Raw genomic sequence first — 10,532 nt, 5'->3', positions numbered from 1 at the left:
CCCAAACCCCACAGACACCCTCAACCCTTCCCTCAAAACCCCTTCCCCCCCCCCCAAAACCCCTCCCCCCCCCCCCTTTCCCCCCCCCCCACCTCAGGTTTGGTGTCCTCGGGGTCATCGATCTTGGCGCGCTCGTCCCAGTCCTGGGGTTTGTGGGCCTGGGGGTCGCGGATGCGGCGGGGGGGGAGCAGATCCCAATCGTCCTCCAGGGCCCCCCCCTCCACGCGCCCGTTGTCGATCTTCACCTCGTACGTGTTGTCCGGGCGCAGCACCAGGGTGTAGAGGTGCGTGAACTCATCGTCCTTTGGGGGGGGCAGAGACCCACAAGTGAGGGCTGGGTGTGGGGCAGGGACCCACACATTGCCCCATAGGGAACGGGGACACCCCCCCCCCCATCAAACACATCCATAAGGGATAAGGATTGCCCCACCGTGGAAGGGATGCACGCCTCCCCCCCCCCAACTCCATTACCCACATTACACCATATGGGGCAGGGACCCACACATTGCCCCATAGGGAGCAGGGACCCACACATCGCCCCATAGGGAGCAGGGACCCCCCCCATCACATTCATAAGGGATAAGGGTTGAGCCATGGTGGAAGGGATTCACACACCCCCACCCCCAACTCCATTACCCACATTACACCATGTGGGGCAGGGACCCACACATTGCCCCATAGGGAGCGGGGACCCCCCCCCCCCATCAAATACATCCATAAGGGATAAGGATTGCCCCACCGTGGAAGAGATGCACGCCTCCCCCCCCCCAACTCCATTACCCACATTACACCATGTGGGGCAGGGACCCACATATTGCCCCATAGGGAACGGGGACACCCCCCCCCTCATCAAACACATCCATAAGGGATAAGGATTGCCCCACCGTGGAAGGGATGCACACCCTCACCATACTCCATTATCCCACATTACACCATATGGGGCAGGGACCCACACATTGCCCCATAGGGAACGGACACACACACACCCCCCCCCCCCACCATACACATCTCATTACCCCACATGAGGTAAGGACACCCCCCAACACCTAATGTAGGGCAAGAACCCCCATTACCAATGTGGGGCAGGAACCCCATTACCCCCCCATACACACCTCATTACTCTACATGAAGCACAGACACCCCCCAACACCCAATGTGGGGCAGAAACCCCATTACCCCCCCATACACATCTCATCACCCCACATGGGAAAGGGACATCCCCAAACACCCAATGTGGGGCAGAAACCCCATTACCCCCCCCTACACATCTCATTACCCCACATGAGAAAGGGACACCCCCAAACACCCAATGTGGGGCAGGAACCCCACTACCTCCCATATACATCTCATGACCCTACATGAGGCACAGACACCCCCCAACACCCAATGTGGGGCAGGAACCCCATTACCCCCCATACACATCTCATTACCCCACATGAGAAAGGGACACCCCCGAACACCCAATGTGGGGCAGGAACCCCATTACCCCCCATACACATCTCATTACCCCACATGAGAAAGGGACACCCCCAAACACCCAATGTGGGGCAGGAACCCCACTACCTCCCATATACATCTCATGACCCTACATGAGGCACAGACACCCCCGAACACCCAATGTGGGGCAGGAACCCCATTACCCCCCATACACATCTCATTACCCCACATGAGAAAGGGACACCCCCGACCACCCAATGTGGGGCAGGAACCCCATTACCCACCATACACATCTCATTACCCCACATGAGAAAGGGACACCCCCAAACACCCAATGTGGGGCAGGAACCCCATTACCCCCCATACACATCTCATTACCCCACATGAGAAAGGGACACCCCCGAACACCCAATGTGGGGCAGAAACCCCATTACCCCCCCATACACATCTCATTACCCCACATGAGGTAAGGACAGCCCCCAACACCTAATGTAGGGCAAGAACCCCATTACCAATGTGGGGCAGGAACCCCATTACCCCCCCCATACACATCTCATTACCCCACATGAGGTAAGGACAGCCCCCAACACCTAATGTAGGGCAAGAACCCCCATTACCAATGTGGGGCAGGAACCCCATTACCCCCCCATACACATCTCATTACTCTACATGAAGCACAGACACCCCCCAACACCCAATGTGGGGCAGAAACCCCATTACCCCCCCATACACATCTCATTAACCCAGATGAGGTAAGGACACCCCCCAATACCTAATGTAGGGCAAGAACCCCATTACCAATGTGGGGCAGAAACCCCATTACCCCCCCATACACATCTCATTACCCCACATGAGAAAGGGACACCCCCAAACACCCAATGTGGGGCAGAAACCCCATTACCCCCCCATACACATCTCATTACCCCACATGAGATAAGGACACCCCCCAATACCTAATGTAGGGCAAGAACCCCATTACCAATGTGGGGCAGGAACCCCATTACCCCCCCATACACATCTCTTTACCCCACATGAGAAAGGGACACCCCCAAACACCCAATGTGGGACAGGAACCCCATTACCCCCCCCAACTCATTACCCCATGTGAGGCACAGACACCCCCCAACACTCAATGTGGGGCAGGAACCCAATGACCCCCCCCACATCTCATTACCGCACACGAGAAAGGGACACACCCAATGTGGGGCAGGAACCCTATTACCCCATCTCATTACCCCATGTGACTCACAGACACCCCCCAACACCTAATGTGGGGCAGGAACCCCATTACCCCCCCATACACATCTCATTACCCCACATGAGAAAGGGACACCCCCAAACACCCAATGTGGGGCAGAAACCCCATTACCCCCCCATACACATCTCATTACCCCACATGAGATAAGGACACCCCCCAATACCTAATGTAGGGCAAGAACCCCATTACCAATGTGGGGCAGGAACCCCATTACCCCTCCATACACATCTCATTACCCCACATGAGAAAGGGACACCCCCAAACACCCAATGTGGGGCAGGAACCCCATTACCCCTCCATACACATCTCATTACCCCACATGAGAAAGGGACACCCCCAAACACCCAATGTGGGGCAGGAACCCCATTACCCCCCATACACATCTCATTACTCTATATGAAGCACAGACACCCCCCAACACCCAATGTGGGGCAGGAACCCCATTACCCCCATACACATCTCATTACCCCACATGAGAAAGGGACACCCCCAAACACCCAATGTGGGGCAGGAACCCCATTACCCCCCCCAACTCATTACCCCATGTGAGGCACAGACACCCCCCAACACTCAATGTGGGGCAGGAACCCAATGACCCCCCCCACATCTCATTACCGCACACGAGAAAGGGACACACCCAATGTGGGGCAGGAACCCTATTACCCCATCTCATTACCCCATGTGACTCACAGACACCCCCCAACACCTAATGTGGGGCAGGAACCCCATTACCCCTCCATACACATCTCATTACCCCACATGAGAAAGGGACACCCCCAAACACCCAATGTGGGGCAGGAACCCCATTACCCCCCCATACACATCTCATTACCCCACATGAGATAAGGACACCCCCCAATACCTAATGTAGGGCAAGAACCCCATTACCAATGTGGGGCAGGAACCCCATTACCCCTCCATACACATCTCATTACCCCACATGAGAAAGGGACACCCCCAAACACCCAATGTGGGGCAGGAACCCCATTACCCCTCCATACACATCTCATTACCCCACATGAGAAAGGGACACCCCCAAACACCCAATGTGGGGCAGGAACCCCATTACCCCCCATACACATCTCATTACCCTACATGAAGCACAGACACCCCCCAACACCCAATGTGGGGCAGGAACCCCATTACCCCCCCATACACATCTCATTACCCCACATGAGAAAGGGACACCCCCAAACACCCAATGTGGGGCAGGAACCCCATTACCCCCCCCAACTCATTACCCCATGTGAGGCACAGACACCCCCCAACACCCAATGTGGGGCAGAAACCCCATTACCCCCCATACACATCTCATTACCCTACATGAAGCACAGACACCCCCCAACACCCAATGTGGGGCAGGAACCCCATTACCCCCCCATACACATCTCATTACCCCACATGAGAAAGGGACACCCCCCAACTCATTACCCCATGTGAGGCACAGACACCCCCCCAACACCCAATGTGGGGCAGAAACCCCATTACCCCCCATACACATCTCATTACCCTGCATGAAGCAGCCACCCCCCAACACCTCATATAGGGCAGGAACCCCCATTACCAATGTGGGGCAAGAACCCCATTACCCCCCCCACATCTCATTACCCCACATGAAACACCCCCAACATGGGGCAAAGAACCCCCAACATCCCCCCATGGAGAAGCAGCACCTACACGCACACTCCCCAACGCACCCCCCACTTCATTAATCCATATGGGGCAGCCAGCCCCACACATGTGGGGCACAGCACCCCCCTTTTTCTTTACCTTGCATCGTATGTCTTTATTGATAAGCACATTCTTCCCTTTGTAGTTAAGGATAACGTGAACCTTCTTAGTGCCAGGGCCGCAGATATCGGGGCCTGGAGGAGGAAGAGGATGCTGAAAGAAGGCCGGGTTGGGGGGGGGATATAATAAAGATCCTATGGGGCACACTTATGGGGCACGCACCGAACATGATGTTATACTCGGAATCGCCGTGCATATCGTCCTGGTTGAGGCTGGCGGGGAAGAGCTTCACGTAACCCCCGCCGCAGTCGATGCTCTGCTCGTGCTTCACGGTGAACTGCAGCACCAAGCTCTTGGCGCGGTTACTGAAGGGCTCGAAGCGAGCAGAGAGAGCGTAGAAACGGGCGTCCTGGCTCGTCTGGATCCCTATAGGCACCGGGAATGGGGGGGGTTAAAAAGTGTGGGGCAAGAAAGGGGATTGATCCCCCCCCCACTAAATCATCCCCAATGGGGATGCAGGCAGCTCCAAGCTTTACCTTTGTCCTTCTCGGCGTCCCCATAGAACTTGCCGGCGCTGAGCACGAAGCGCCCGTAGTCGGGTTTGTGCTTGGATTCCACCCAGCGGTGGGTCCAGGCATCTATGGGGCGGACGACATCAGTCGGAACCCATAAGTGGGGGTTTGAGGCGGTTTCGGCCCCATAGATGCCCCACAAAAGGGACTGCGCCCAGGTTTAGAGCATTGGGGGAGGCCTCTGAGATTGGTTGTAGATTCCCCCCCGCCCCACACTCAGCCCTATGTTTGCCACAGTGGGGCCTCGCTCGGCCCCACATGTGCCCCAATGGGGCCTCCCTCAGCCCCACATGTGCCCCAATGGGGCCTCGCTCGGCCCCATATATATCAATACATATATAGATACATTGGGGGGTCAAGAGAGGGTTTGGGGCTATAGGGAACCCCTCTGCCCCCCAAGTTATAGGGGGGCAGCTCCCCTTTTATCCCACCCCCCCCCCAGGCTTGATCACAGGCCCCCATTGACTCTCACATCACCCTCATGCTCCTCAGCCCCACTTTGGGGGGGGAGTCTCTCGGCTCCATTCAGCCCCACATCCTCTCCCCATAGGCCACCCCATTCAGCCCTATAGGACCTTACAAGGAAAGTCTCCCCCAGCCCTATAACGCCTAAGGGGACCCTAAGCACTTCAGAGAGCACCCCCATCCCTCAGCCCCACATCGACACCAATGGGATCCCCTCAGCCCTATGTATCCCCCCCATAGGCCACCTCCTTCAGCCCTATACCCACCTCACAAGGGGATTTTCCCCCCCCCAGCCCTATAGGGCCTGGGGGGGGACCCTAACCCCTCCGGAGAACACCCCCATCCCTCAGCCCCACATCCACCCCAATGGGACCCCTCAGTAGCCCAGGGGATCCCCCCCCAGCCCTACATCTGCCCCAATGGGACTTCCCTCAGCCCCACACCTACCTCAATAGGACCCCCTCAGCCCCACATCTACCTCAAGGGGACCCCGCCAGCCCCACATCTACCTCAAAGGCACCTCCTCAGCGCCACATCTACCTCAAGGGGACCCCCTCAGCCCCACATTTGCCCCAATGGGACCTCCCTCAGCCCCACATTTGAACTAATGGGACCCCCTCAGCCCCACATCTACCCCAACTGGACCCCCTTCAGCCCCACACCGACCCCAACGGGACCCCCTCACCCCTATGTACCCCAGGGGATCCCAACCCCACATCTACCTCAATGAGACCCCCTCAGCCCCACATCTACCTCACTGGAACCCCCTCAGGCCCACACCTTCCCCAACGGGACCCCCTCACCCCTATGTACCCCTGGGTCCCCCTCAGCCCCACATCTACCTCAATGGGACCCCCTCAGCCCCATATCTACCTCAGTGGAACCCCCTCAGCCCCACATCCACCCCAACGGGATCCTCCTCAGCCCCACATCTACCTCAATGGGACCCCCTCAGCCCCACATCTACCTCATTGGAACCCCCTCAGGCCCACACCCTCCCCAACGGGACTCCCCCACCCCTATGTACCCCAGGGGATCCCAGCCCCACATCTACCCCAATGGGACCCCCTCAGCCCCACCCCTATGTACCCCAGGGGATCCCAGCCCCACATCTACCCCAATGGGACACCCTCAGCCCCACATCCACCCCAATGGGACCCCCTCAGCCCCACATCCACCCCAACGGGACCCCCTCAGCCCCACATCTACCCCAATGGGTCCCCCTCAGCCCGCCCTCAGCCCCACATCTACTTCCTCAATGGGACCCCCTCAGCCCCACACCTACCTCATTGGAACCCCTTCAGCCCCACATCTACCCCAACGGGACCCCCTCACCCCTATGTACCCCAGGGGATCCCAGCCCCACATCTACCCCAATGGGACACCCTCAGCCCCACATCCACCCCAATGGGACCCCCTCAGCCCCACATTGGCGCCGCCCTACTAACGCTGCCTTCAAGATGGCGCCTTCCGCTCCCTCCGCTTCCGGTCGGTGCCGGCTTCGCTTCCGGCCGCCGACGATGTCGCCCAGCGTGGCCGAGCGGCTCCTGCAGCGCCTGGAGCGGGAGGCGCCGGGACCCGGGGGCGGCCTCTGCAGCCTGGAGGCGGCCGCCGCGCTCGGCCTCGACCACCAGACCCTGGTGGGAGCCGTCAAGAGCCTGCAGGCGCTGGGGGAGGTGGGTGAGAGCCGGGGCATCCGGTTGCACCGGGAAACGGAGGGGGGGGGAAGCACCGGGGCATCCGGTTGCACCGGGATACGGACGGGGGGGAGCTCCGGGGCATCCGGTTGCACCGGGATACGGACGGGGGGGAGCTCCGGGGCAGCCGGTTGCACCGGGCAAACGGAGTGGGGGAGCTCCGGTTGCACCGGGATGGGGGGGGGGCGGGAGGGAGCACCGGGGCATCCGGTTGCACCGGGATATGGAGGGGGGGAGCTCCGGTTGCACCAGCATACGGGGAGGGGGAAACCTCTGGTTGCACCGGAATACAGGGAGGGGAGGGAGCTCCCGTGATCCGGTTACACCGGGATACGGAGTGGGGGGAGCTCCGGTGATCCGGTTCCACTGGGATACGGGGAGGGGGTGAGCACCGGAGCATCCGGTTACACCGGGATACGGAGAGGGGGGAGAGCTCCGGTGATCCGGTTGCACCGGGATACGGAAGGGGGGGAGCGGGGACCAGGGTCACCCCCCGGTGCTGAGCGTCTGCCGCCCCGCAGGTGATCGAGGCGGAGGCGCGGGCGGCCACGCGGTGGGAGCTGAGCCCCGAGGGCACGGAGGTGCTGCGGGATGGGAGCCCCGAGGTGCGGCTCTTCCGCAGCCTCCCCGCGGAGGGGCTGCCCCAGAGCGATGCCATGGTGAGTACCGGGGGGGGGGGGGTTGAGGCAGCACCGGGACCATCGGAGGTCTCATCTATGTTCCCCCCCCACCCCCGGCTCCGTTCCCCGTTAGAAGCTGCCCGGGGGCTCCGTTGGCTTCAGTAAGGCCATGGCCAACAAGTGGCTGCGCCTGGAGAAGGGGGCACCGGGAGGACCCCGCGTCTTCCGTGCCGTGAGTGGAGCAAGGGGGGAATGGGGGCACCGGGGTGGGGGGGGGGTGGTCACCCATCAGGGTGGTCTCCAGCACCGTGTTACCCCCATGGTGGGGGGGGTGACACCACCCCACATCCCCCCGGTCACCCATAGGTGCCGGAGGTGCAGGACACGGTGCAGGAGGCCCTGCGGCGCCTGCACCAAGGGGAGACCGAGAGCGTCCCGGAGCGCGAACGCAACGACCTCAAGAGGAGGAAACTGCTGCTGGAAGTGTGAGTTGGGGGTGGGGGGGGTGTAGATTTGGGGTTACCCCCCTTGAGACCACCCCTTTTAATCCCTTTGACACACACACCCCCCACCCAGCACCCTCAAATCCTACTGGATCCGGAAGGGCAGCGCTTTCAGCACGGCGGTGGCGCGGCAGGAGACGGAGCTGACGCCGGAGATGATCGCGACGTGAGTGCATCGGACCCCCCCCCCCAAAAAAAAACGTTATTAGGACCCCAAAAACGTTACCTGGGAGCCCCAAAACGTTGCTGTGACCCCCCCTAACAGGGGTTCCTGGCGGCAGCTCCCCTTCAAACCCTACAACTTCGCAGCGCTGGGGCTGCCACCGGCCGCAGGGCATCTCCATCCGCTGCTGAAGGTTCGCTCCGAGCTGCGGCAGATCTTCCTGGAAATGGGGTGAGGTTTGGGGTGCCCCCCCACCCCCCCCCCCCCCCCAAGTTCAGGGCAGGGGGAACCCCCCTGTTTAAGGCGTTTTGCACCCCAAGGTTCACGGAGATGCCGACGCAGAACTTTGTGGAAAGCTCCTTTTGGAACTTCGATGCCCTTTTCCAGCCGCAGCAGCACCCGGCGCGGGATCAGCACGACACCTTCTTCCTGCAGGGTGGGGAAAAGGGGGGTCAGGGGAAGAAAAGGGGGGGCACAGAAACACACACCCTCCCCCGTCCTGAACCCCACTTCTATCCCTATAGACCCCGCTGAGGCCAATGAGCTCCCCCCTGGTTACACAGCCAAGGTGAAGAAGGTCCATTCGCAGGGAGGTTACGGCTCGCAGGGGTGAGGCTGAGACACACACCCCCCCTCAACACCCCATAGGGTCCCCCCTGAACCTTCTCACCCTACATAGGGTTTAGGGGGTCTTTGCATCCCCTTTTGCCCCCCCCCAAAGGTACAAATACGACTGGAAGCTGGAGGAGGCACACAGGAACCTGCTGCGCACCCACACCACGGCCGCCAGCGCCCGCATGCTCTATAGGTTGGCCCAACAGGTAACGATGGATTCGGGGATATGGGGAGGGGGCTGGTTTGGTTTGGGGGTAGGGGACCCCCATAACTTGATGTGTGTGTGTGTGTGTGTCCCATTCTTTATGGCTCAGGGGAGGTTCTCACCCGTGAAATACTTCTCCATCGACCGCGTGTTCCGCAACGAGAGCCTGGACGCCACGCACCTCGCCGAGTTCCACCAGGTCGAAGGCGTCGTGGCCGATCGCGGCCTCACCCTCGGCCACCTCATGGGCATCCTCCGACAGTTCTTCACCAAGCTGGGTATGGGGGGGACACACACACACACAAAGACACCCCCCACCCTCAACTTGGGGGTCACCCCCTTACTCTGTGCTGTCCCCAGGTATCAGCCAGCTGCGGTTCAAGCCGGCGTATAACCCCTATACAGAGCCCAGCATGGAGGTGTTCAGCTACCATGAGGGTGAGGGGGGGACACCCCAATGTGGAGTAAAGGGGGGGGGGTGATGGGTCCCCAAAGGAGCCTTAGGATCTCTGTGTGTGTGCACGGAGGAGGTGGGGTGGGGGGTCATTTCCCCTATAGGGTTGGGGGGGTTGGGGTACCTATGGGGGGGCTTTGAGGTTTCCCTGTAACAAAGAGGGGTTTGGGGTACCCCTATACTAAGGGGAGCCTTTAGAGTACCCCAATAGTGGGGCTGGGGCTCAGTTACCGCTATGGGGTGAGGGTCATTCTATCTAGGAATTATATATACTCTATAGGCATATATAGGGTGATAGAGGGGTATCCCTGTGGGAAGGGGTTGTCTCTTGGGGGATATGTGTGCACCCCCCCCCCCTTGGATTAGGGGCTCCCTATCCCCCCTATTCCCCCTCACTTCTATGGGGCTGGAGTGAGGATCAACCTATACAGTGGTTATATATCCTATATAGGGGTATATAGGGTTATACAGGGGTACCCCTACAGGAAGGGGCTGTCTTTCGGGGGGTGTGCACCCCCCTTGGGATTAGGGGCTCCCTATGGCCCCCCCCCACCCCTATGGGGCTGGGGTGAGGGTCATCCTATACAGGGATTATATATCCTATATAGGAGTATATAGCATGATACAAGGATACCCCTATGGGAAGGGGCTGTCTTTTGGGGGGGTGTGCACCCCCCCCTTGGATTAGGGGCTCCCAATGCCCCCCCCTCACCGCAATGGGGCTGTGCCCCCTCCCCATAGGGCTCAAGAAATGGGTTGAGGTGGGGAACTCGGGGATCTTCCGCCCGGAAATGCTGCTGCCCATGGGGCTC

The 10,532-nt window shown here is 60.0% G+C and overlaps 2 protein-coding genes across 2 annotated transcripts; one reads left to right on the top strand and one right to left on the bottom strand.

The window, feature by feature from the left end:
• Positions 1–86: 86 nt before the first annotated feature.
• Positions 87–5,460, bottom strand: LOC130598210 (calreticulin-like; the record flags this gene model as incomplete). Its single annotated transcript, XM_057407424.1, has 5 exons — positions 5,451–5,460; positions 4,963–5,064; positions 4,649–4,852; positions 4,466–4,560; positions 87–302 (listed from the first exon to the last, which is right to left on the bottom strand). Coding segments are annotated over exons 1-5 (627 nt in total), but the record flags the coding sequence as incomplete, so codon positions are not given.
• A 1,510-nt stretch (positions 5,461–6,970) lies between these two features.
• FARSA (phenylalanyl-tRNA synthetase subunit alpha) lies at positions 6,971–10,529 on the top strand (the record flags this gene model as incomplete). Its single annotated transcript, XM_057407423.1, has 12 exons — positions 6,971–7,139; positions 7,682–7,819; positions 7,914–8,012; positions 8,147–8,265; positions 8,357–8,449; positions 8,549–8,677; positions 8,767–8,882; positions 8,971–9,055; positions 9,168–9,267; positions 9,376–9,544; positions 9,627–9,704; positions 10,462–10,529. Coding segments are annotated over exons 1-12 (1,350 nt in total), but the record flags the coding sequence as incomplete, so codon positions are not given.
• Positions 10,530–10,532: the final 3 nt, after the last annotated feature.

Source organism: Pezoporus wallicus, unplaced genomic scaffold (genome assembly GCF_028554395.1).
Source record: "Pezoporus wallicus isolate ANWC-B61680 ecotype Strahan unplaced genomic scaffold, APGP_CSIRO_Pwel_v1 contig_10959, whole genome shotgun sequence".
Lineage (NCBI taxonomy): Eukaryota > Metazoa > Chordata > Aves > Psittaciformes > Psittacidae > Pezoporus > Pezoporus wallicus.
The sequence above is the reverse complement of the archived record's forward strand: the minus strand, read 5'-3'. Positions and strand labels throughout refer to the sequence as shown.